At 42.9% G+C, this 27636-nt stretch overlaps 1 protein-coding gene across 1 annotated transcript in view; it reads left to right on the top strand.

Annotated features, from left to right (window-relative positions):
* The window catches only part of Pkp4 (plakophilin 4), a 214218-nt gene that overhangs the window by 128589 nt on the left and 57993 nt on the right, over positions 1 to 27636 (top strand). The window contains exon 4 of the mRNA XM_051166576.1: positions 19285 to 19319. Coding sequence (XP_051022533.1) covers positions 19285 to 19319 — 35 coding nt within the window. The remainder of the gene's footprint in view (positions 1 to 19284; positions 19320 to 27636) is intronic.

Raw genomic sequence — 27636 nt, 5'->3', positions numbered from 1 at the left:
GGAAGATCCTTCCATCCTGGGTGCCAAGACTTCAGTGGTTTCTCCTATATGATCACATCAGAGAGTATTGTTTGACCCTCAGTGGCCTCTGCTAACAAATTGCAGAAACAAGCTCATAGGGCCATTTCTCATTGCTAAGTGGAAGATAGATAGATGAAATGACACTTTTGCTAAAAGTAACTCCACTGGAGGCCAATTCTGACAGCTAGCTTGGCTCAGGGCAATATTTAGCACATGTAGATAGATGAATGGCTTTCAGGTCCACTAAGCAGGCAGCCTGCCGTGCCTATTTCTGTCTGCATAGGTTTTGAGAGTCATGAATGGTAAGGGATGCTAAGATGTGGGGTGCCCCATGTTGCAGTTTACTGCACAGGTGTGCTATATGCACATTAGTGACAAAAATGGCTCCCAGGAACTGCTATGCTATGCAGAGCCTGGGAGCCACCCAGAACATCCAGCTTCTGATGAACATGGCATTTGGTCCACTTCTCCCTCCAGTGGCATCAGAGGAGGGTTATGATTCAATTTAACTGGCTAGAAAGACCTAGAACTCACCATGAGAAAGCCACCTGGACGCTGCACCCATCCACACACCTGGAGCCTGCCCTGCTTTGTTCCCAAGAGCATAGAAAGGGGTGAGGGAAGGGGGAACCAAGACCTTAGTCTCAAGAGCATAGAAAGGGGTGAGGGAAGGGGGGGCCAAGACCGTAGTCTTAAAAGCATGGAAGGGATGAGGGAAGGAGGGGACCAAGACCATAGTCTCAAGAGTCTGGGAAGGGGGGGGACCAAGACCATAGTCTCAAGAGCCTGGGAAGGGTGGGGACCAAGACCACAGTCTCAAGAGTCTGGAAAGGGGTGAGGGAAGGGGGGACCAAGACCTTAGTCTCAAGAGCATAGAAAGGGGTGAGGGAAGGGGGGACCAAGACCATAGTCTTAAGAGCATGGAAGGGGTGAGGGAAGGAGGGGACCAAGACCATAGTCTCAAGAGCCTGGGAAGGGGGACCAAGACCATAGTCTCAAGAGCATGGAAAGGGGTGAGGAAAGGGAGGACCAAGACCATAGTCTCAAGAACCTGGGAAGGGGGGCCAAGACCATAGTCTCAAGAGCATGGAAGGGGTGAGGGAAGGGGGACCAAGACCATAGTCTCAAGAGCATGGAAGGGGTGAGGGAAGAGGGACCAAGACCATAGTCGATAACTACTATATTTAAAAGTCAGGTGTCTTGAAATACAAACCGCAGCAGATCCACCCCTTTGTGGTAGTTTTATGATTTCTGACTAACACAACTGACATAGCACTGTGGGGCCGCGTCCACAATCCACAGAGTGTATTTTCATCACCCTCCCAAAAATGAGACAACTACTTTTAAAAGCTTGCTACATTTCTTTCTCTTCGATTTTTTTTCTTTACATGAAAGTAATTCCCACAAGTAACTTTTCACCTTATTCTTCAAGTTACACTCTGATATGCCAGGCTTATTAGCTGAACAGCTTCTAATGGCTCCCACTTGTCCAAAATATCCCAGGGAAGCAATAGCTCGGAGCCAGCAGCCTGAGATTCCTGCAGCCATCCTGGGGCAGGTGCACAGTGAGCAAAGAGGTGCCTGGGGACATAGGACTGGCGAAGGAAGCAGCATTCGGGTCCACAAGCTATATATAGCCTGTGTTCACATCGCATTCAAGCAAGGAAAGTACAGTAGTTGTTCATCTTGCTGGGTCACAAGGCCAGGCAAGCATAGAAAACACAGTTAGAATAGACATCAGTAAGTGAAAATATGAGTCTTAGGATTCTTGAGTTTTAATGCATAATGTGGAAACTGCTAAGAGGCTTGAGATCCTGCTCTGTTGCCCAGAAGCTCACCTTGACTTGGTTCCTCAGCTCGTCCCAGATAAGTTTTAAATGGTAAAAGTATGTTTCTTTGCAAGCTGAAGGTTTGTTTCTCATACTTTATCTTGTAAATCATAACATTTTCACTTGTGAAGATAAAGTAGTCAGTTTACATCTATAGTGAAGTTTTTAAAAGGCTAATAGTTGCAGACTATTGATTTTTTTTTTCTCCTGTGATGTTCAAATACACTTATCTTACTTAGAAGCACAACGTTCTTTATTGGCTGCTGCTGCCACTCTCAAAGCTTCTAGACTGAAAAACCCTGTCCTTACACCTGCATAGAGGAGAAGGGGTGGGGCGGCAGTGCTGACATCAGCAGCATCGCACTTGTCCCAAGATGTTCATTCTCTCTCCCTCTCCCTCTCCTTCTCTCTCTCCCTCCATCTCCCTCTTCCCTCCTTCCCTCACTCCCTCCTTTCTTCCTTCCTTCCCTCCTTAGTTTAAAGCCCCAATCAAGTAGAATTCTTCATGGTTCACAAAAGGTCATGCAGCTTAGACAGTCTTCTTATTGACACTTAGGAAGAGAACTGTTATTTAATGAAAAGAGCTGACTCCCTATGGGAGAAGCCCTTGGGAAAGTGTCATGGTTTTGCATTTTATGGGGTCATCTGGTGCCACCAGGCTTCTGCTGATCCCACTAAAAATCCTGAAAGTGTTTTGTGACTGTCAGTAACAGAGACACTTTCCTCATGATTCACATCTTCAGTCAGTGAATAGTTTTCTTTAATCACTGTAAAATAAGCTGCCTCAAATAACGCCTTCATGGAAATAAAGAGTCCTTGGGGAAATTGTCTGTTCCTTGACATTTATTATGTACTTCATCTGCCATTAGGTAGATCTCTGATAGAGCTCTATCCTTTTGACGTTTAGTGCTTTATCAGTGAAAATTTGAGGATTTTTATTATTGTTGTTGAATATTTGTTTTAATGAGATAATTTCCTATAACCTTCAAATTCGTATTTTCAAAGTACAGAGATCAGTGGATTTTAGTACGTTCACAAAGGTGTCGCCCATTAGCGTTCTCTTGATGCCGGGAGCTACTTCCTATTGCTATTTCTCCATCCTGAACATAGTATATTTATATATGCTACTACACATTTGGTCCTTTGTATCTGACATCTTTTACTTCTTGTATTCAGGGTTTGTTCATGTTGTATATAGCATGCCTTTGATTTCTAAGTAGTATTGCGTTATGTGGGCATACCACATTTTCCTTGTCATTCACTATTGGCCATTGAAGAGTTCTGCCTTTGACTCTTAGGGGAAAGTCCGAGGTGTTTGCCTGAGCCCTTCTTAAGTTAGGGGACTAGCGAGCTCCAGAGAGATTGCCTTGGTCCTGTGTGTCCATGCTCTGCTGTCTCTGCTTGCCTGACTGTTTCCTCTGTCCTGCTGTCTCCTACTTCATTCATCCTTTATTGCCAGCCTGGCATCTGCACATAGTAGACCAGTCCTCTTCCTGCTGCTATGTTTATCACAGTCTTCCTATAGCCTGTTAGATCTGTCACTACTGCCTCCCTTGATGGTCAAGGTCAAAGCTCCCTGACTTCATGTCTAAATCAGACAAAATGAGGAACAAACTGTTCAAATGTAATTCAGAAATACTCTCTGGGATTCCGTGGTAGATATTTATCACGTAGACACTCTTAAGAGGAATTGAGGATCACTGAGGTTTTACGGATGAACTCCTGTTCTAAGCAATGGAGAGTTCCAGATCAGAAGGGTAGAAAATGTGCCTGGCTAGCTCAACTCTTCAGAAGTCATTTTAGGGCAGGTAGCTCAGCATCATTTTTCCAGAAGGCATTTTTAACATCTACTCCTCATTGCCACTCAAGCCACAAGCAAATTTTCTCTGAGATGGATGGCTGTTGCACACATTTGATTTAAACTTAGATCATGCAGACTCTGTGGGGCAGAGGCCCAGGGGCATGCAGACCACAGTCCCAGATACCTCTTTTAACTAAGAACATACCACACAATATTGGAATCATTAACCAGATATTCTTCATGAGAAATAAAGTCTGCTATGAATCCAGAACATTATGTAGCAGAGCAGTTGGTTGGTTGGTTGGTTTTTTTGAGACAGGGTTTCTCTGTGTAGCCTTAGCTGTCCTGGACTCACTTTGTAGACTAGGCTGGCATCGAACACAGCGATCTGCCTGCCTCTACCTCCCGAGTGCTGGGATTAAAGGCATGCGCCGCCCTGCCCGACGCTGCAGAGCATTTTAATCAGAGTCTATAACATCCCCAAGTGACTGCACCATCTCTTAGATCAAGCATTTAAAAGCATTAAGTGTGTGATGTAGCCGGGAGGAACCACAAATACAGATTGCTTATAGTTATTTCATATTACTCTAGTACCTTTGATTAAATATGAAAGCAGCCCAGCTGTATTAACTTTCTCTAATTAATGAAGAGGAAAACAGCTTTTAAAGATTCAGAAGCCCATGCACATAAAATATATGTACCATGCCTTTATCTAATTTAAGCAACTGTTTTAATTAACATTTCATTTTCTACAGTTTTCATACTTTATATTCTATAGTTACTAGTCCTAAATTATTTGCCATTAATGAGTTATTGAACCAAACTAAGAATTACATTGTTAGCTTTCCCTCTGAATCATTAGGGCTATAAAAATTTTAATATGATTTATTTAATTTTGCTTTATATGCATTGGTGGAAGGGTGTCATATCCCTTGGAACTAGAATTACAGACAGTTGTGACCTGCCATGTGGGTACTGGGAATTGAACCTGGGTCCTTTGGAAGAGCAGACAGTGCTCTTAACCGCTGAGCAATCTCTCCAGCCTCCAAACATGTTCAATGGTTTTTTTAAGACAGAGCTTCTTTGTGTAGTCCTGGCTGTCCTGGACTCGCCTTGTAGATCAGGCTGGCCTTGAATTCGCAGAGATCCACCTGCCTCTGCCTCCCTGAGTGCTAGGATTACAGGCATGTGCCACCACAACTGGCTTATGTACATATTTTTTCATATGTTAAAAACAGATTAGAAAAGAGACTGTAAGTTACTTCTCCGGGAGAAAAACAAAACAAAAAAACCTTACTTTTACTTCTGACATATAGGAATTTGTAATTACTTTCACCATATCAAAAGTACAACAGTACTCTAAAGTCCTGTTGTCCTATGGCTCTCGCTTTGAAGTTATCAGTATTTATAATCTTTAAGAAAACTAAAAACACCAAATCTAGAGTGAGAATGTGAATATTTATGCTCAGAATTCAGAATTACTAAAAATTTCATATATTGAATTTAATTTTTTGATATAAGAAGAAATATTAAATGCAAAATTGAACTTTTCTTTGTTCCACTCTGTTTTTCTATAGCTAACCACTGGTATGTTGTCTTCTAGAGTACTTTGTGTACTTTTATATTAAATATACTTTGTATTCACCTGTGGGTAGCATTTTCTGTTGCTTTTTAAATATGCATGGGTGGTGGGGCTGGAGAGATAGTTCAATGGTTAGAGCACTGGCTGTTCTTCCAGAGGTCCCTGTTCTGGCTCCCAGAACCCACAGGGGGACTCACAACCTCTGTAACCTTAGTTCCTTGGGACCCTAAACACCTTCTTCTGGCCTCCTCAGGCACCTGACACTCATGTGGTACCTAGACACGCATGCAGCTGAAACACCCATACACATAAAACTAATTAAGTAATATATACAATAGTATTTCTATGTCATTATTCATTTTGCCTTTTCTTCCTGAGATGTGTCCACACTGATGCATGTAGATTTATTTTTATACTGCTTTATCACACTAGTAAACTGTTCTTCTATTCTCTGCTGAAATTTAAAAGTAGTAAAAAGTGGACATTTTAAAACTAAAATGAATATTCTGTTTAAATTTATTTTATTTTTAGCATTTAATTTATATCAAATGTTTGTTTGTATATGTTCTAGTGATGACCAGAGCAGACTAATTGGGGTATCTGTCTGTCACCTTAGGCACCCCACTCATTTTGGGAGAGATTGAGCACTTTCTCTATTAGCCATTTAGATACATAATTAGTTATTGTCAGCCAGTCATCTACCCTCTTACCCACTGCAGCCCCACAGTGACACACCTGCTTGACGAGCCGCCCATCCCACACCTTCCCTCCTTCTTGATCAACTATAGCTTCAATATGTAAGTGAAATCAGGATGTGTTTGCCTTTGTTTATCCGCCCTATTGTTTCTAACATAATCACCTCCAGTCTGAAAGCCTTTTTCACAAGAAGCACTTTTTGAAATTATCTTCTGTTCATTGTGTGTGAGACTCTGGAGCACATACTCTTAGAAGCGCCGTGTTTGGGTCATGACAAACGTACAGTTTTAAATGTGTTTTTTCATTTCTGTATCCATGTTGTGTGTGGGAATGAGGAGTGTGTGCATACCCAAGCGGGAAGTGCCTTCCTCTGAGGACAGCGGTCAGGCGTCAACTCTTGCCTTCTACTCTGCACTGCAGACTTTGAACTCTTAGGGCGTGGCAGCAAGTACTTTCAGTCCCTGAGCCTTCTTGCTAACCCAAAAGTATTTTTAAAAGAGGTTTCCTATACTTCTAAAGTTTTATAGCTTTATATTTCATATTTGTATACTCAGTTTACCTGGAATTGGCTATGTGTGTGCAGAAGCCAGAGAAGGGCATCTGACAACCTGCTATGTCTGATAACAATGTCTCACCAAACTGTGAGCAGATCTTACACAACACACCTGTATGGCGCCTCTCAGAAGTGTCCACTCAGCCAGGCGTGGTGGCGCACGCCTTTAATCCCAGCACTCGGGAGGCAGAGGCAGGCGGATCACTGTGAGTTCGAGGCCAGCATGGTCTAAAAAGCAAGTCCAGGACAGCCAAAGTTACACAGAGAGACCCTGTCTCAAAACAAAAACAAAAACAAACAAAAAAAACAAAGAAGTCTCCATTCTACTAGGACAGTCGCTGTAGATCTATGCAAATACTGCATTGCTTAGCATGGCTGCCGGCGCTATATACTTTGTGAGGGTTCTGTGTTCATCAGATGGCACTGGCTGCCCAGGCTCTGTCCTTGCTTATTATATCCTTGGGTTTAAAAATGAGAGAAGAGAATAGGAGCTTCTCTTAGGACACTGACAGTCGTATTAGGAGATACTGGGACTCCTTATCTTATTATTACTCAGTAGAGTTCGATTTCCGGTTTGGTTTGATTTGGTTTTAATTATTACTGCACACCCAACTAACATTAAGATGTCCTAACAAAGGTATTTTCCATGTGGGTACCAGTAAGTAGTTAAGGAAGATGTAAGCCTGCCACCTCCTCTGGCTACTTCCCAGTTGAGTGTTGTGCACCTACACTCGATATAGGAGGAAAACTGCTCACCCCTGGTCTCCATCACTGTGCTTGCCCACCTGAACCTGCAGTGGCTGTTGTTGCTTCTAGTAATTAATCAAACCCATGATATGGGAGGCTTTCTGAGTACCGGCTCAGAAATTCTGGAAGACCACCTTGGAAAACAGCACCTCAACTAATGCAACTTGTACTGTCAATTGTTTTAGGGGAAAAATGCTACCATCCCTTAGCCTGAATCCTTTTGAACTTCACCAGCTAAAAGATGGTTGCTGTTAACCTTGGCAGTCAGAGTAGAGTGATGTGTGTGGTGAGATGTTTCCTTAGCCCTTCAGAGAGCTGCTCAGCATCGCTCTGATCCAGTGATACTTGGGGGGGAAAATTGAAAGTGTGATTATCTTCCCAAAAGTGAAGGCCCCTCCTTTCGCGCACCATCAGCAGTTCATCAACTTGCCGCTAGCAGTGATCATGGCACGTCTGTCTGCTGGGAGAAAGAAAACACCTTGCCCCATTTGCCAGGTCTCTAATGTCTGACTTGTTCCAATAGCTGTACTCCCCAGGACTTCATGATCTACTTAATAACAAATCTAATCTGGTTTTGCATAGATTTTTCTACCCTGGGCTGTGTTCCTTCACACAACAGGCGGAAGACGCTGTACAGCTGAAGGGAAGAAAAGCCCTAGGCTACAGAATTTCACGGCTATACATTTTATATTGAATAATTGCACATTTTAGCATCCACCAAAAGCTTTGGTACAACATTGGTTTGCATGAGTAGGCTGCTTTAATCCGCCAAAACTGTCTCTGGAATGATGTGTGCATGCACCTTCCGGGCTTTTTACTTCATGGAAAAACAAGCATGATCTAGTGTTTTAGGATCCTGTGATCATTGCTACAGTCTAGCTCAATTATGGGTTGATCCCAACTTTATTTGTATTATCAGTAATAGCACTATTGGAGCCACAATAAATTCAAGTTAAATTTCCAAGTGTGGCACCAGCACGGACACCAAGAGGTACAGAATGCAGAATGCACCTTGTTTCCTGAGCTGCACTGACAAAATACTTTCCAGTCAGATGATTTATGAGTAGGGACATGAAACAGGCCCACACTGTATGTATCTGCCATGGGAGAGAGTGGCGCGTTCAGAGTAAGTCTGCGTGTCACACACATACGTCTGTGGCAGCTTGTGCGCACCAGAATCATGTCTCCATCGTACACTGACATCGAAGGCGAGACCACCGAAAGTCTAGGATTGATGGTCCAGTGTGACAGTGTACAGAACAGTCACCATGGTACCTGCTTGTGAAAATTTGCTTTTGCATCTACATTTAAATACCAGTCTGAAATACAGGAGAGAGAAGAGCGTGGTAAATGATCCTGGGCTGGTGAGCTAATTAGATTCAGGCTGCCAGGAATTCTACAAAGCAAATAAATGAAATAATTTCAGACAGGACCAAGAGACTTTAGAGACAAACAGCCAGGTACTACAGATGGACCTTACTTTAGTCCTGATTCAAAGAAATAGCTTTTAAATATTAAAATCATATTTTTGAATGGAATGAATTTTTTTGTTAAATTTTTGGAGCGATGCTATTGTTGTATTGATTTAATAAGTTGATATAGATTTATAATTGCCACATGGCCAATTTTTGGTTGAAAGTGGGTAAAACTGGATAAGTGATCCATTATATTTTTATTTTATGTTTAAGTGTTGCATAACATTTTAAAATGTCAGATGATTTAGCCCTTAAATTTGAGTAAACTGTTTTTAAAATTCACTATATAGGGTATATATTTGCCTTTCAAAGTGTTTTATTAATTCTTTGAGAATGCCAGGGATGCATGTAAATGTATTGTGATTATTTTCACTTCCTACCCTTTTTTCTAACTCCCCCCGGATCCACCGCAGTCCTTTCACCCCCAAACTTCGAGTCATTTTCATTTGTTTGTTTGTTTACAGCTCACTCGAGTTCCATTGGTGCTACCTATGTTCTCGTGAGTATAGGGCCATCCACTGGAATGTTGGCTTACCGGGAGCCATACCCTTAAAGAAAACTGGCTCTCCCTTACCCAGAGACCATCAACTGTCCATAGCTCCTCAGCCAGCGGAGGGGACTCATAAGGGCCACTACCTTCCGTGCTGCAAAGCTGACTGCCTTGGTCTTTAGTAACCACCACAGCTGCTGTGAGTTCACCCTTGCCATGTGCAGAAGGGATTATTTTGTTGTGGTAGTCCTTGACCTCTGGTTCTTACAGTATTTCTGCCCTCCCCAAGATCTATGATGGCCCCTGGGGCTTGAGGGGAGGCAGTGTTATATAGATGTCCCATTGTGGCTCGGCACCCCAAAGACACCTTCTTTCTGTACATTAACCAGTTGCAATCTTTTGCATTAGGCACCACCCACTGCACAAAGATTCTTATGAGGTCTGAGAGCTGCACTGATCTCTGGGTATAGACATGCGAGTTTAGAAGATAGTTTGATACAGGTCCATCTAACAAAATAATACTAGTGGGTTCACCCCCGGGGCCTATGAACTTCCCAGTCTTGGCCAGATTTACAGTACAAGACATTTGTTTCTTCTTTTGGAGCTGGCCCTAAATTCTATGAGAAAGTTGTTGGCTACCCCATAACATTCCTGCCACTGTTGCACCCATGGGTGTATCTTGCCTTGCCTGTCATTATTGTAGCTCACCAGGCTCATAGCTGGGCATGGCTGTTAATGACGTACCCCCCTCATCTCCCCCAGCAGCCTGAATCGTGCTCTCTGGTGCTGCAAAAGCCAGCCAACACAGAGGAAGGTTCCAGATCACTACCAGCTTTATTTCTCCGTGTTCTGTGACTAAAGTTTGTGGTGTTCTCAGCAACAGAGTCTTACCATCAAGTTCTGCTGGGGAACCAAGAGCACCAGCATAACTAGTATTGTCCTGGGCTCTCTAGGACACTCTAACGCTAATGGAGGAATCCCTTACCTGGAACTGCCTTTTTACTTGGTAGCCCCTGGCTTCTGATGCGATACAGGCTGTGTAGGGTAAACCCAATTAAACTCTTTTATGTGTTCCTGTGTGTGTGAATGCGTGTGTATGTGTACATGTGTGTGTGTGTCCAAACCTCTGTATTGCTCCTACCCCTCCTCCACTCTACCTTCAACCATCCCCAAATATCCTTCCCGATCTTTTCCCTTCATATCACTGTGTTCTAATTTATTGCATTTTTATAAAACTAGTATAGTTATATTTATTAAAATATTAGAAATTTCCTAAAACTCTTAAAGTTTCATAGTGGAATGGGTATTCTTCTAAGAAGCTTAAACAAAGACTGCTTATTAGCCCTGACTTTTACGTTTTATCACACGTGTTTGTTTGGGGGCATACGCACGTTCTCTCCTCCTGCCACGTAGGTCCTGGGAATCACACTCAGGTCACAGGCTAGGCAGCAGCTGCCTTTATCTGCCAGTCTTACCAGCACTGCTTTTAAATTTTGTAGATTATTACTTACAGTTGGTTCCCTATCTTCCATAAGTCTTTCTTATGGATCCTGTTGACTTATGGTCGTGAACAGTAAAGGGCAAAAAAAAAAAGTTAAGCTGATCAGCCCTCTCTCTGTCGTGTTGTAAATTGTAAACCAGTGTTGCTGTAAGGATTCTCATTTCTCAGAAACATGCTGGGCATTCACACTAGAGCTGGAAAACATTTGTGACCAGACAGTCCCCGAGTCTGTGCTTTGGAAGGGCCTGGGCACCTGAGGCGGTTTTGCCCATCAGCCTCCCTCTTTCAAGAATGTCGTCTTCAGAGACCCTTCCGATCACTGCCGTGGCCCACCCCACGTGGGTACCTTTGAAATCCTATGCATTTATGTGGTCAGTAGAGAGAGGGAGGCGGCTGGGCTCAAGGCTGTGGGAGATGAAGCCAGGGCTCTAAGCAGTCTGCAGCCTCCCGTCTGGGTTTCCGGTGCTGCAGACCAGAGCAGTGGTGGCTGGATATTGACTGTCTCCAGGCTCTGTCCTTTCCCCAGACAGTTATTGATGATCCTAGGTCTCTCCTCCCATGTGAACTCCTTTCTCCCTCGGCACAGAAATAGCTTCTAATGGCCCTGCCCTATAAATCAAGAGCTGCGAGCATGATGGCAGCGAGAAATGGGAGCAAAGCAGGAAGTCCTTAATTGGAACAAAAGTTATTTTAGAAGTTCAAGAACCTTCACTTCTCATAAGATCTAAAAGTAAATTATTCGTCTTGCTAACCAGTAGGCAGAAATTATTTTTTAGATGGACACTGATTGGTGTCGCCATAGCCTTCCAAACCTTGGAGTAACAGGTATGTGCCATCACTGGCCCAAGCATTTGCTTTTGAATGCCTAAACTGGTAAATTATTAGCAAAATAAATATTTCATTTAAAGTGTACTCTTAAAATTTCTTCAGAATCTGAGGATATGGACTTTATTTGTTGTGCAAATGCAAGAAACCAAGTTTAGATCCCCAGAATTTACATTAGAAAGTCAGGTGCTGCAGTACATGTTTGCAGTCACAGCACTGGGAAGGGAGGCAGGAGAATCCCAAGGGACAAGTTGGCAAGCCAGGATAGTTGAGAGGCCTTGTCTCAAAAATGAGGTGAACAATTAAAAAAGAAAAAACTAGTAGAGGGGGCACTCACACACATGTGCACACACTGTGAGTATGTGTATATGTATGCACAAACAAACCATACACCAAAAAAAAGATAAAATTGAAGGAATAATTTCATACGATAAATTTGTACATTAAGTAAATCTTCCAACAATTTCATTTTTTCTTATTTATTGTGTAGCGCATAATGGGCACACATGCCTTGGCACACATTTGAATAGCAGAGAACTGCTTCTCTCGCCCGCCTTTTATGGGTTCTGGGAACAGAACTCAGGCTTGCCCAGGTGTCTTAGCCTCTAAGCAATCTCGCCAGCCCTCCTGAGCGTTCTAAATCCTAAAGACTATACAGAATGAAATTGTGTGCGTCAAAACAAAGCTTTGTGATTATCAGTGGTTTTCTTAGCTCTGGACAGCTGGGTCCTGAGTTGGTATTGCATTTAGTCTTGTGTGGAGAAGTAGAAAAGCAGGGGCCTTCTCTTCTTCCCTTTTTGGGAAAACTCTTTTCCTGATCCTTACCATTGCCACCTTCATTTAAAATTATAAGATTGAGATTGTCCTGACTCCAAAAGAAAAGGACATTTTTATGTGAACACAATATTTTTGCTTTGAACTTAATTTTTCCCCTTTCTTTTCTTCATCTTTGGAGGGTCTGAGAAGATAAGAAGTGAAACAACAGCATTTTTTTTTTTTTTAAACAGGCCATAAACACAGACAACTCCCATCCACCTGTCCGTTCATAAGCTAACCCTCTACCTGAGCGGGACCGTGGAGTCTGGTGCTGAGCCAGGCACCTTGCTATTTTCCTTCCATTTGCTGTGGTTTTTCAAGTGTTAGCTGAGATGTCAGGAAATCCTTCTCTCTGGATTTCTTTGACTAATCAGGACACTGTTGAGGGGTGGGCCTCGCCAGAAGTCTTACTTCCTGTGCAATCTACGGGGATGCCACAGGGAACTGTTTGTCTCATTTTTGTCTAGTAACACATCCTCTCTGATCTTCGCTTCCCATATGGTCTTCTAAATCTTTTATTCATACACTCAGCACTCACACAAAATGCTTTTGTCAAAGAATATTCAACATCATCTAAAATGTATTCGCCTCTATTACTCAGTGTGTTTCCTTCACTTTGAATGTTTGCACTGAGCATCAAAAAGTCGTTTTCTCTTTGGGAGACTGGTCATAATATTATTTATTTATATCTTAACCTTTTCCTGAAGTGTATTTTAGACAGTTGTTATAAGGGGATCTAAAACTATGGTAGAATACATAGCGTGAGTTTAAGGTAGCATAAAGGAATTGAGAAGTAGGAAAACCACATGGACAGAGGTGAGACAGCGGATAACCACCAAGTTTACTAAACCCACTAGCCACAGAAACCAAGACTGAACTTTCCTGCCCCTGCCGTGTGTGATTCTTTAAGTACTGAAACTACGAAAACACATTCTGAGAGTGTGACCAGGTTTTTTGGGTCAAATGCTGCTGAAAGGAAATACCTGAGTCAGGCTATAGGCCTGGCTATTTTCCTACAGGCCCTGGAGTATCTGGTCTGCCCTCTCCACCCACCTACTGCCTCTCTGTGGTCATACCTATGACTGGGTTTGGTGTAGAGATGGACCAAAGCGAATGTCCCAGTGGGGACAGCTCAAGGCTCTGGTCAGGAGTTGCTATGTCCTATGTGAATGACATCATTCTTAACTTAACCTGGAGCACAGTCTCTCCTTGGCCTCAGTGTCATCCTCGGGTCATATACATAATTATGAAGAGACCCTTGTCCTGTCTCATTTGTTATGACTCATAGATTATGAACATGTGCCATTCTCTGGGACAAACTCATTACATACAAACTAACTGATCTTGAATTATGGCCTGTTGTCATGTTTTCACTTTCCCTCCTTACTGAGATATTGAGGATTGACTCTGGAAGAGAGGAGACTTATGGCTAATTATTTGAGAAACCAGGAAAAATGGTAATTGGCCTCTGGCTAACAGAATTTTAGGCATATCGCATGGTTCCAGGTAGACGCCTGCACTCTGTCTCTGTAAGACATGAGAAACAGGGAGAGTTTCTGTTTGCTGCTGTGGCTGAGCACTAATAACTCTGGAAGCTTTTCCTAAGTGTAGTTAAATGCCAAGAATTGCTTTCAGACTACAGGCGATGCCTTCTGCCTTGGCTAATGAATTTTTTTAAACCAGGGTCTTCAGGACTTCTTAGGGCTTGATGGTATCAATTTGCCTTCAGGCTTCCTTGTTCTTCAAGTAGGCACTGCAAAGCTCCCTTGTCATCTATTTTATTTATTGGCTTTTCTGTTTTTTTACTTAGGTAGCTTGCTATAAGAACGGGGAGCATTTGTGCTTGCTGAGGAAGAATAATCAAGATTTATTGCTTCATTTTGTCTGAGGTTCTACTTGTTCTGATACTCAGAAAATGAGCCTAGTGTAGAGACTGCATTGTCTACTCAGTCTGCCTTTTTAAAAGGCAAGAGATGCCTCTGAAGCACCACACAAAAACGCTAGCTAGACTGGACAGTTACCTGCGGGTGGGTGGTAGTGGTTCCTGGAACATCAGACATTTGTCGCATTAAGGCGACCCTGCTTCTCACAGGCCTAGTGAGCCCATGACATGGCTGATGGGAGCCACGGTACAGACAGATTTCACCTGACAATGAGGTAAATGCTTTCAGTCCTAGGTTTCCTATAGGTGTTATATTTTAAAAGTGTTCTCAGCAAAAAGCCAAGAGCATTCAAGAAACCTACTGCATCTAAAATGAGTAATCTGCCTCTTTTGTTAAAAAACGATGAATGAAAATCATGTAAAATTTACTTTTAAAACTGAACAACCTCCCCCCGCCACCAAAAAATAATTCTAATTGGCAAGCATTCTGGAGTCCTATTCAATTCTGGTTAGAATCAAGACACAGTCTCTCCCCATAGCAGAGCTGTGGTCTGGTAAGGAAACCAGGAACAAATACCACAATCATCATCATCATTAAAAGTAGAAAAATAAAAGTGAGCTGGACATGGTCCTGATGTGAAGAGGAAGGAATCAACTTTCATCACTCTACTTCTTGAAGGACCTTAGAGGTCACCGAGGAAGAGGCCATCAAGTGGTGGGTGGGCAGTCAGCCTAAACCATGGCCAAAGGGAATGCAGTTTCTGGAGCAGTTCACACGAGCGAAGTTTAGTTTGTGGTCGCCGTGGTTAGTTTTGTCAACCGCTGAAAGGTCTTTGCCTCTGAGTGACCGATACGCACCTGAGAAGGGGTGAGGGAAGTGGTGTGGCAGGGTTCTGGGTGGCTCCACTCTGTTCTCACTGTGACCTCCCCAGTGCTTACTCAGCAATGTCCAAGCAGGCTGGCCAGCGTTAGGCAGGGCAGGGAGAGCATTTTCTGAGAATGTTCTTGTTTTTATAGGCAGAATCACAAAGTAAAGTTAAACCTCACTAGACTGCTTAGTTTCCTGCACAGAGTCCATACATGCGTATGCGTAGTTCATGGTACCTGGACAGCCGCTCTGGCATTTGAACAGTTCCTGAAAGAATTTTCAGACTGTTCTGCACATCCTCCGCCCCCCGCCCACAATATCATTCAAAGTGTGAAGCAGCTTGGCAGACAAGGCAAGTTCAAGTACTTGCAAGTTCCTGGAATGTAGGTTTGGATGGGAAAGGGCAAACTAAAGGAAGCAGGTGGCAAGGGTGTCCTGTGCCACCCTCAGATTTCTGTGGGTCTGTTTGTACATTGGCAGTCGGAGAATGACGTCCATTTATTGCCAGTGCCATTCAGTAAAACTCAGTAGTCACAGCAGGAAAGAGCCTGAAAGGATAGACTGACTAGGAGAAAGATGGAGAGAATGTTCCAGCCCAAATAGGATGGAAGGATGGATGTCCAGCCTATGTCCCCAGTAGTGGGGTACCCTAAGTGAGAGTCATAGGTCAGCTTCTGGGCAGTGAACTAACTCCTCCTTTTCAGGTTCAGTGACCCATGGCTCACTTTCCAGGACAGAACTGTAACATGCTAAGCATAAAGTGGGATTGGAAGCACTGGACATAGTTCATTGGACCTGCATGTGTTTGTCAGTCTTATGATAAGCCAGTCATGATTGTTAGTTCCCAACAGCCCTTCCTCCCTGGTTTGCATGCACAAAACAGATGATCAGGTATCAGTTCACAGAATCTCTAGGAGGGCGTGTGAGCCAGATCCTAAAACCTGGAGACCAGGAACAGTGCTCACGGCAAGTACTCAGGTCATCACCACCCTGTTCTCACATGGTTTGTGTAGCCTGCTCACTAGCCTGCCCTCGGGCCCTGGAGGAGTATGAGCAGGCAAGTTTCCTGACTCCTGACCAAAGACCAAACACAGGAGGATTTTCAAACACAATGTAAGAGGCCATTTTTATCTGTGAATGAACACTAATTCCATATGTATAGAATTTTACAGTGATTGCTGCATAGTTTATGAAGCACAAAAATACATAGTCCCTACCTAAAATAAAAAATAATAATAATTTACCTAAAATGCAAAGCGTTGATTGGTTAATTTACCAGCAAGCTTCTTTTTATTTGTTGTTCATCTTCTGACCTGGACAGTTCTGAACACATGAATGGTCCATTTTAAGTCATGGTTGATGATAAAGTTATCTGAAATTATGATGATATTTTCCTGTTGACACAAAACTCTGGTTGATGATTCAGTCCTTGTATGTTAAATGTCTTTCACATTCCAGTGGAAGCTCCTAGAACACAGGCTGCTTGGCATCTTCAGAAGGGACGTGAAAGGGAGCCAGGGCGGAGTCTTCCGGGCACAGTGCCTGCAGACACATGGTAGACAGCCAGCGTTGGTTGGGAAGTGTTTCTAGGAATAGATGGTGGGGAGAGAGGAGATGGAGGAACCAGGCCTTCCCTTCCGGGCTGGGGCTGCCTCTGGTGTCTACCATGGCTCTGATCTGCCAGGCCTAAAGCAGCGTGAGTCCTATTAACCAGCATTTCAGATTCGGTCCTCGGGTCACAGAGTGAACAGTTTGAGACTCAGTCAAAGTGGGTGCTTTCAAAAGAGAAACATGCTGTTCTGAAGAACATATTCCGTAGTCACTACAACAGCACTGTCGACTTCTTGTCAAGGTAATCGGGTAATATGTAGTCCTCCAAACACCTTGGCAATTTCACTTAATCTTAATGTTCATTATTAGCTTATTTTCCTAATGAGTTATGGATATTACTTTAAATAGAAATAGGAAGATGATTTTAGTTAGAGATTCCCATTGACTTAGGGATGCCCTGCTGTATTTAGGGGACCTAAGGTCTTTTCAGCAGCCAAATATTATTTGCCTGATTTTTGTTCAGAAAAAAAGAAAAGGCCACAAAGGAAGCTTACTGGCACCTCCTCGTGATAAAGAGGGAAATAAGTTAATCTGCTTGAGCAAAGTTACAGCTCTCCATCAATATTTACCTCATTACCAGAGCTGCTTGGTGCTTTTCACATTCTATGAATTAACACTGTGTATTAAGTGTCCCCCGTGTGCCAGGCAGGCAGGATGCTAGGCCCATGGCATAGAGAAAAGCCAGACAGCCACAGCCCCTGCTACTCTGAGCAGAGGACCAGAAGAGTGGCAGGATAAGGTTGGTAAATTTCAAAGATGAGAATCATTAGGAAGCATTCTGTTAAGTTATGTAAGTTAAAACTCAGAGCTTAGTACATTCTCATGGTAGTCCCAAGATACATGAGCTATAATAAGCCTTTCTGGATAGCAGTTGGGTCAGCAGCATGTATTAATATTGACATAAGATGTGATTGTTTTGGCCAAGCGTACAGTGAGGCATTAGCCGTCCTAGTTTTTGGAGAACTGATTTTGGGAGTAAAATTAAGTAACAAAAATGCTAAGAACTGAAATTTGTTGTAAGAAAGAGCCCACTTTCTCAGTTCGAGGACAGTGGTGACCCACCCACCGGAACAAGACAAATAGGCCTTGCTGAGGCTCAGTCTTCCTTCCGCCCTTCCACCCTCCTGTCGCAAGAGCACGTTAGCTGCAGCAGCGCCCCTGGAGCTCGCACAGGATTTGCTGAGTGGCTGCATTCACCTGCTTCCGACATCCCAGGCCCTGGGGTGTGAGCTGCTGAGCCTGCAGTGGAAAGCGGGGAATCATACAGCAAAAGTCCCTGTGACCCTTTCGTTCTTGGGGACGACATCAAAGACTTAGACAGGAATGTGGAACTATTGCACTGACAGGTCTGGGCCTTTCCTTAACTCCACATCCTTTGTTTTGTAAAGTGTTTGAGTCCAGAGTTACTGCTCTTTTTTATAAATTACTAAAGGAAAAAATCTGTGTCCTTACCCCAAAGAAATAATTTCGATTTTTATTTTTCTAGACTTCTTTCTGAGTTGTGTGTGTGTGTGTGTGTGTGTGTCTGTCTGTCTGTCTGTCTGTCTGTCTGTCTGTCTGTCTCAGTGTTAAGGAGCACTGATTTTGGAATCATAACATCATAGGTTTGAACTCAGCATTTCTTGTTGCCACATGTTTTAACTATAAAATAAAATTACTCATGACACTGATTAAGTTATTGAGCAAGATAAAGAAGATAATGTATTCAAGATGTAGATACATATCTTAAATGCTTTAATTGACCTTTGACAAATGCGTAATCATCTAGTTTATGGTCTACCACACTGTCGCCTCATGCCATAATGTCCCGTGTTAATTGGTGAGTGGCAGAGAAAGGCAAAAAGGTACACAAATATATTTTCACATGAAAACGTGTTTTAAATACATATACTATAAGCCAGTAGCTCTCAACCTTCCTGACGCTGTGACCCTTTAATTCAGTTCCTCATGTTGTGCTGATCCGCCAACCATAAAATTATTTTCACTGCTACTTTATAACTGTAGTTTTGCTACTGGTATGAACTATAATATAAATATCTGTGTTTTCTGATGATCTAAGGCAAAGCCTGTGAAAGGGTCGTTCAACACCCAAATGGGTCACAACCCACAGGTTGAGAACCACTGCTTTCAGCTAAGGAAACCATGTAGCACAAATACTGCCCTGGCTTCTAAGTCTTGATTTTTTTTTTTTTTTAATATACTGCTCTATGTACATTAGCTTTTTATGAAGCAACTTTCAGTTCAGAGCATGCCTCTGTTAGCTTGCATGCCTGTTGGAGTCTCTGGCATAGTCCTTTGAGCTTTTTAGTGGCCAGTGGGTCTTTTTTAAATGTACCTGCTGCACATATGGTTTCATGGTGTCACAAGTACCAGCTCCATTAATGCACTCGGTTGTTCTGTATCTCTTTATAATTTGCTTAATTTCCAAGTAAAAATAGAGTTTAAAAATAATTTAGATGTGTAATTTTGAATTTTATTTGAGGTCTTTATACTTTTACATAATTAGATGTAAATATTAGTGTTCGAATGCAAAATATGTCCATGGTTAAATTCTGTAACAAAACACTTTTTTTTTCTTTTTCTCTAGCTCAACTGAAAAATCATTTCCTTGGAGATCAACAGGTATGTGTGTGTGTGTTTGGTTTTTAATTATATAAAAATGGGCTTTTTGTTTGTTTGTTTGTTTGTTTAGATACACACAGCAAAAAAGTAGTTCCTTAGCTAGCACCCACCCTGTAACTCCATGCTGTGCACTGAAGCCAGGGTGTTGTGCACTCTAGGCCAGTGCTGTACCACTAACTCCTACATAGCTTATTCCCTGTCTTCCTGTTTCTTGGTGAAGTTAGCCAAGCAGACAGTACTGAGACTGAGCTGCTTCACTCTGGTGTGGTAGGTAGTTCCAGTCCCCTTTATCCTTTTAGCATAATTGAAAGCTACAGCATCAAGCAGCACTTCCCCGATATCAACAGAGGGGACACCAGGAAGGCCATTGTAAAAAAGGTAATTACTCATCTCCACCAATGTCTTCACTTTTAAATGTCAGCTAGTCTTGGTATAGTCTTTACATATAGTAGACTTTAATGCAGTTTATGTGTCTTTTCCCCTAAACTTACCACGTGGAGGATGGATTATATTACAAAGAGCACCTGCCACTATCCCAAGGGACATGTGCAGTCTTCACTCAGTATGTGCTAATCAAGCACCCATGCCACATGCCACATGCTGTGCCCCCTGCGTAGCAGACAGCATTAGCCCAGCACCCCTAGCCTCCCACTACCAAACCATGTGGAGCTTATAAGGTGAGCAAGGCAACAGCATTGCAAAGACTAGAGTTGGCCCTGAAGAAACCTAGAGCACCAGGTGCCACATTGTCTAAGTTTATTTGCACTTGGCCACAGACTTCCGATGTCTTTCACATCGCTATTCTACAGTGTTTGCTTGTTCAAACTGGTATTGTGGATAAGATCATGGAAAAGCTCCTACCAGCAAGACCTATATATTAGATACCCCATGAAAGAATATGTGGCTACCTTGGAAATAAGGCGGGACTTCGTGTCAGAGATGGACTGGCCACTTCTGAGGCAGCTATGCAAAAATTAGCCTGAAGCCCACCTGGTTTTCACCTCCACCAGACTGGAGAGGGGACAACACTCAGGAGCAGCAGTGTGTGGGGAAGGGAAATGTGTAGATATTAGAAGGCTGGATTCCACCCTAAAAATCCTTTTTTAAAAGTCACACCATTTAAACATCCTCTGGAAGAACAGCATAGTGGTGAATCACAGGGAAGGAAAATGTAGCAAAGAAAGACCAGGTAGAAATGTACTGCGTGATTTGGTGTAGGACCATCTGGACTAGACCACTTCTCAGGATTTGGAGAATGGCTTGGTGTAGACAAAAGATGATGGCTTGAGGCCTCGAGGACTTGAGCCGAGTAGAAGGGCAGCTTCACCAAAAACCTGGGAAAGTCGGAATGGAGAGCCAGTCTTTGGGATGCTTTGGGTAGTACTGGGCGTGCTGGACTTGAATGAATGAAAGCAAGCCCCAGCCCAGGGTGAAGGAAAGCTCTCCTGCTGAGCGGACAGTTCCCTGCACACTTGTATCTCGTCAGGTGGGTCAGATGTGTAGCTGGAATGCTGTGGGCTGAACCCTCTGAGTGGCAACCAGGCTGGAACCCTGAGGCCAGCCCTGCTCACTGTCCCTAGGAGGTAATCAGAGATGATCTGAAACCCGAGGAGCCCCGGGTGTCATCTGGGACCAGTGTTGCTCCTCTACTTTGTCACAGTGTCAGGTCATCACAAAAGGCAGGAACCATGTCCACCCTGCTCACCTGAGCAGATGAATACACCGTGCATGCATGAATAATAAATGTCAGAGGAAGGTTTGAGGGTGTGTACATTAGCTTCACAACTAAATTTGAAGCCCTTGTAAGGTTTCTTTTTCCTCTGCACCAGGACCTAGAGAATGTCCAGTCCTTAGCAAATATTAAAGATACTTTTCAGTGTAAGCAGGGCAAATGTGTTAATATTTACTTGGAAAAAATTATAAAATGTTTAAAACTCTGAGCTTATTTTGATTCTTAGCTACTTTACTCACTGCCCTTGAAACCCAAATTCTGTACGCATATCCAACAGTCTGTGGTCCCATCACCTCAGAATGGTCATGAGTGCCATCACTCACATCGTGAAATGTGGGTTGGTTTGTTTCTCCTCCCCGTCCCTTGTTTTTTGTAAACTTAGTTGCATACTCTTGATCATGAACTTAGCAGATGACAGTGTCATGGTGCAGTGTCAAAAAGTTAGAGATTCCTGATAGTCTAATAGGACATTACCAGGCTTGTAAACCTTGGCCTTGTCAACCATCACTGCTGCCGCCCTCTTCCTCCTCCTCTTCCTTCTCCTCCTGTTTGTTGTTGTTGTTGATTGTTTTGTTTTGTTGTAAGACAGAGTCTTTCTGTGCGTCCCAGGTGTCTTGGAGCTCACTGAGTCACAGCCCAGGCTGTCCTGGCTCAGCCCCTTCATGTCTGGGATTCACCATGTTCAGCTTTTATGGGATTTTCTTTATTGCAGATTTAACATGTATGATGTGATCTTGATCATAGTGTTTCCCTTGTAGCTCTTTCTATCTTCTTGATATGATAACTTCATTAAGATATTACTCTCATGCCCTACAATTTACACGTTTAAACTGCATATTTCAATATTTTTAATATATTCAGAGTTGTGCACCCATCACCACGGTCAATTTCAGAACACTGTCATTACCTGTAAAGATGCAACATACATTTTATCAATCATCATCATTTTCTGTACAAAAGCACTAATGTTGAGCAGCCACCATTCTCTTTCTTTCTGAATTTGCCTGTTTCAGACATTTCAGATAATGGGTTTGTGCGGCATGTGACCCTTCGTGATGGGCTTCTTTCACTTAGCATTGTGTTCTCAAGGTTCACCCTATGTGTCAGCACTCCATTCCTTCTTATTGATAAATACCGTCCCATTAGGGTACTGGAGAACATTCTCTTTATCCACTCATGAATTGATAGGTATTTCTCTTTTGGGCCATTGCTGTGAAAAGTTACAGCTGTGATTTTACCTATGTGGATAACAAAGAGCAGAACCCCTCGGTCAGCTGCTACCTCAGGGTTTAACTTTTAAACAATTGGCAAAGTGGTTTCCAGTTTGGCTGTTCCTACCAGCAAAGCATAAGGTCTTTCCCCGCCCCTCCCACACTTGGTACTTTTTTACTATCTATCTTAGCAGACATGATGTAGCAGCTCCTAAATTTTTATTTGCACCTCAGTGATGGCCAGCACCTTTTTTTTTTTTCTTGGATTAGGTTCTGGGTTTTGTTCTTCAAGCAGTGGAGAATGGCAAAGCTTGTACTTTGATCTTACTACCTGCCTTCCTGCCTTTTTTTATTATATAAAAAAAAATCTTATCAATTTTAAATGTGCTGTACAGCCCATCAGTTAATGTTTTAAAATAAAGGAAAATATAAAATAACTTTTTACAATTAATCTCATCTCAGTTTTTATGTGTGTTACACATAGTTACCCTTTTAAACAAACTTGAGAACATAGATGTGCAGTTATATTTGCTGTTTGTTTGCATTTCCAAACAGGTCTCACTGTGTATCCAGGCTGGCCTATGCCTCCCCAGACGCAAAGTATCTATTATTGGCTGGAAAAGTAGAACCCATGGCAGCTATTTCAGTTTAGAGGACTAGAAGCAGAGAACCTAGCTATCAAAGGAAGGTTGGAGGTCTGAGAGCTTTAGCTGGAGAGCGGAGCACCCTAGAGGCTGGTGATGCTGAGTGTCTGCACACATTCCAAGGTCGCGGGGTAATGGGGTGCTTGACTTTGTCAGAGTTTTGGAATAGGTACAGGGGTTAGGTGGGGATTTCTTCATATTCCTGGGAACCAGGAAGAGGCACACTGTGGCAGAAATGCTGTCTGAAGTTGAAATGGGCTGGGAACTCTTCTCTGCCATTCTTTCCCACCCACTGCTGCTGCCTAGCTTCCTGAGCTAGAGAGGCAGCTGGACAGTTGTAGCTACCAACACCAGACAGATGTCTGGTGATGCGCAGCACAGACAGATGAAAACATGCAATGGGAGATGCAGTGTCTACGACCTCCTTGGCCCTTCTTCCCTTTTTTAAAAAATATATTTTATTAATTTATTCATATTACATCTCAATTGTTACCCCATCCCTTGTATCCTCCCATTCCTCCCTCCCTCCCATTATCCCCTTACTCCCCTCCCCTATGACTGTGACTGAGGGGGACCTCCTCACCCTGTATATGCTCATAGGGTATCAAGTCTCTTTTTGTAGCCTGCTATCCTTCCTCTGAGTGCCAACAGGCCTCCCCATCCATCAGAGTTCGTGTGAAAGTCAGACCCCACTCTCCACTCAACTGTGAAGAATGTCCTATCCATTGGCTAGATCTGGGTAGGGGTTCGAAGTTTACTGCACATATTGTCCTTGGCTGGGCCCTTCCCTTATCCCCACACTTTGATCCCCATCTTCAGGATCTGTGTCATAGGCAAGTAGCAAATACCATTAATGGGCTGGATATTTTTCTTAAAATTCTTCAAGAAGTATTTTACAGATGTGGGTGTGTTTTCATTTTTAACTTTCATCACCCCAGTAGACAGTGCAACCATCTCATTAAAATATATGTATGTGTAAGCATTAAAATATACTTAAATTAAATACATAACAATTAAATGCTGCCCACATGTCTCCCCAAGCTTGCCAGCATCAGGGAGATACAACTGCAGCAAGTCAGCTGTTGTCACCACAGCCAGCTCCCTCTACACAGCCCCTTATTTTTCTTAGAGCAGTATAACCCAAACTTACCCCAGCCTGGGCCTTAGAGTCATGTATTTATTGTTTTTCCAGGCAGGCTTCCCTTCAGATATAACAGCCACAAATGGCAGAACTTGCTCTTTCTCCTACCCTCAGAATTGTGTTTTTCTGGGATTAGCCTGCTTTTTAGCTGTGCTTATAGCATCCGAACTGTGGCCATGACAGTAAACTATAGCTCCGGGGCAGGAAAATTGAAAATTGATGTTTATGAATAAAACAAAAATCTGATTCCTTTTATTCTCCTTTTTCTAGCAGATAATAGATGCCCATTTACATGTTCAAGTGTAAGTTAATAATTGGAATAAAATGGCAGTGTTGGTAGTCTTTTACTGTAAACTTTATTGTATTAACTCTGTGTGGGTAGAAGGACAGGCAGAAAACATACTTTGAAAATCCTTCCCAGAATGAACAGGGGTTGCTTTAGCAGGTGAAAACTATTTCAGAGGCCTTCCATATGCTGCGCTTTTGACTTGGTCTCAACAGAAGACAGCTTCATGTTCTTCCTTGGTTCCCTGTGTAAGAACGGATGACTCAGAAGGAGTGGGGCTGCAAGTCCGTCACTGTTACTGTCTTCATATTTTGCATTTTCTTGCAGACAGTGTGTCTGCCTTTCTCCCGCCTTCTTTAAAGTTTTACAGATTCGATTTGAAAAATGCACCCTTTAAAAGCGTCCAGCAGGAGGGTGAGTTGTTAGGGAGGCACAACTGTGGTGCCTGGGGGACACTTGAGCATGCTGCCTTCTGCTGAAGCTCCCAAACTGAGCCCAGCTGCTGAGTTTTGCTTTTGAATAGCCAACTTACTGTAGCATCTAGGGAGGAAATTGGGGTGTGCTAAGCAGAAAGATTTCTATCTCTTTGTAATTCAGCCCAGGAAAATCTGGTTTCGCTTAATGGTTGGTAGATGGTGGGTGGCATTTAACCTACACTAAGAATAATAGGCTTTTAGGAAAGAGCCACTTCCCAAAGGATGAGAAGTTACCAAACCCTCTGCATCCTGTGCGTCTCCACCACTACTACAAAGTGATGATGGCGCTTTGAAGCACCGCATTGCTCTTTGCCATTTGCCGTCTTCATTACTCTGCATTTTCTACCTGTCATATTTTCACTTCCTAAAACATCAGCACACTTCTTTTTGTCTTTACAAGGAGGAGAGTTTACCATTTCACATCTCTGCTCTGTGTTTTCTTTAGTCTCATGTCTCTAGCTGCCTGTGCTCTGCTCTGCGATTCAGAGAGAGCGCCATCCATGCCGCCGCCTTCTTCCTGTTTGACGAGTGCATCGTTAGCATCTTTCCCCTTTGCATCTCTTAACATGTTATGTAGTTGTACAATCGCTTATGATCCCTCAAAGCTCGAGGTAACTTTTAAGGCAGTATATAATAAAATAGAAAATAACATCAGAATTTAAGGAAATGTGTACTGCAATAATAAAGGGCAAAGGGGAGTGAGAATGTAGACATGGGCACATGGACTCTCACGGTGAAAGAAGCTCTGTGTGGAATCGCTTTCATGAAGAGAAATGCTCCGGTGTGGCTTTTTTATAGCGGAAAACCACATCAATTTTTTTTCTTTTTAATGTACAACTGTAACAGTGGCTGTCAGGAAGAAGCTAGGAAGCCAAGCTGAGTTTTTTTGTCAGTGATTCTGCTTGTTGCTCTCATACCCTGCTTGTGAAATGGAGGTTGCTACGGATCACAATTTCACAGTTTTTCTATTGGGGGAATCACTATAATACAAAAGATTGACAGTTTGAGCAGTTCTGTGTGAGATGGCTGGGGCCCGGGGGTGTAGATGAGGGAATCAGCCTCAGAAAACTGGATTAGAGGAAGCAACCACCTTGCAGAACTGAAAGGCTCTGGTCTATTCATCTCATCACACCATCAGTAAAACCCATTGTTTTCCTGTTCTTGTTTAGGGCGGAGGGATTTTCTTTATGTGTATATGTGAAGCTGGGGCCTTACACATGCATGACAAGCTCTCTCCATCTACCTGCAGCTACACACCCAGCCGCCTTTTACTTTTATTATGAGACAAGGGTTGGGAATTACTCAGGCTGGCCTCAAGCTCACTGTGTAGCCTAGAGAGGCCTTGAACTTGGGATCTTCCTGCTTCTGGCTTCTAAGTGACCAGGATTATAGGCCTGCCCAGGCCCACTGTTTATTTTGTTTTTAGTGATTTATTTGTTTATTTTATGTGCATTGGTGTTTTACCTGCATGTATGTCTCTGTGAGGATATTGAATCCTCTAGAACTGGAGTTACAGACAGTTGAGAACTGCCATGTGGGTGCTGGTAATTAAAGCCAGGTTCTCTGAAAGAGCAGCCAGTGAGTGTTCTTAACCACTGAGCCATTTCTCCAGACAGTCCCACTTAACTCTAACGTACTTCCTAGAAATACATATTTAAAAGATTAATGAATATTAAGTAAATGATGGAGCATTGGTACCCGGAAGTAAGACATTCTAGAGGCCGGGAAGATTAGTGCTCCTCAAAAAACAAGTCAACAAAAGACAGGGCAATGAAATGGGCGGAGCTTATAGTTGACTTTACATGTGCCCAGTAAATTCAGGTGCATAGGGAGAAAACAATTCTATATAGTAAGGGCTTTTCATATTTGGCAATAACTATAGAAGGGACAGGAAATGATGAAATAGAAGTTTTAAAGCAATTACCTGCATTCTCCGTACTGTGTCCACTTATTGTATATACAGCACATTGAAGTGTCATGGCTTCATGCTGCCCACCTCATGCAGCCCCATGTGCCAAGTTTAAGGCCATAAAGGCAGGCTCTCCATTTTGTGTATGTACAGAGAGGTGTTTGTTTCTAAAGTGTATACATAGATACACATTCTGCCACCAGAGTGAGCTCAAGCCCCCAGGCACAACAACTGAAGATAAAAGATAAATGGGAGACTAGGCTTAGGACAGTCTTTCTTTCCTTCTTTCCTCCATCTGGAACAAGTAACTTGCAACACAAAGGAAGATTGAGTTCATCATGAGATAGGACATGAGCTTAAATGGTACGAGCATGTTGTGTTTCAGTAGGCACGTGGAGAGCTCGTGAAGGGCAGCTACAGCAGGAAGTGCCTTACAGCCCCACACAGGCCGTTAGGTCAGCACTGCTGTATAAAATGACCACTATATTATTGAAGATCCTGGAGGGTTTGGTTTATTTTGGTTGTCCACTGCACAAATGCACTCTTCTTTACCATCGCGGGGTAACTCAGGTTCCTGCCCTCATCCCTCATGTCTCCAAACTTCTCCATACATTGGGTCGCCTGTGAGGCCTTTAAGCTCTGTGCCTCACCACGCACATTAAAATCAAAATTAGTATTTGGAACAAGGCACCCATAGTCTTCAGACTATGAATCAATCTTACTGCTGTGGTTCCCAATGAGACAAGACATGAAAATTAGATGTGTCCATCCATGTCTACATTAAGGGGCTTAACTAAACATGGACAGTCTTCTTTGGGGCTGACAAGTATAAGACAGCTAAACAGAAACACTTTAAAATACCAGGAAATTTTGAATATAAAGTCAGTATATGCCATTAAAGTCATTATGGTTGTATGG

The sequence above is a fragment of the Acomys russatus genome, chromosome 24 (assembly GCF_903995435.1).
Source record: "Acomys russatus chromosome 24, mAcoRus1.1, whole genome shotgun sequence".
Taxonomy (NCBI): domain Eukaryota; kingdom Metazoa; phylum Chordata; class Mammalia; order Rodentia; family Muridae; genus Acomys; species Acomys russatus.
The sequence above is the reverse complement of the archived record's forward strand: the minus strand, read 5'-3'. Positions and strand labels throughout refer to the sequence as shown.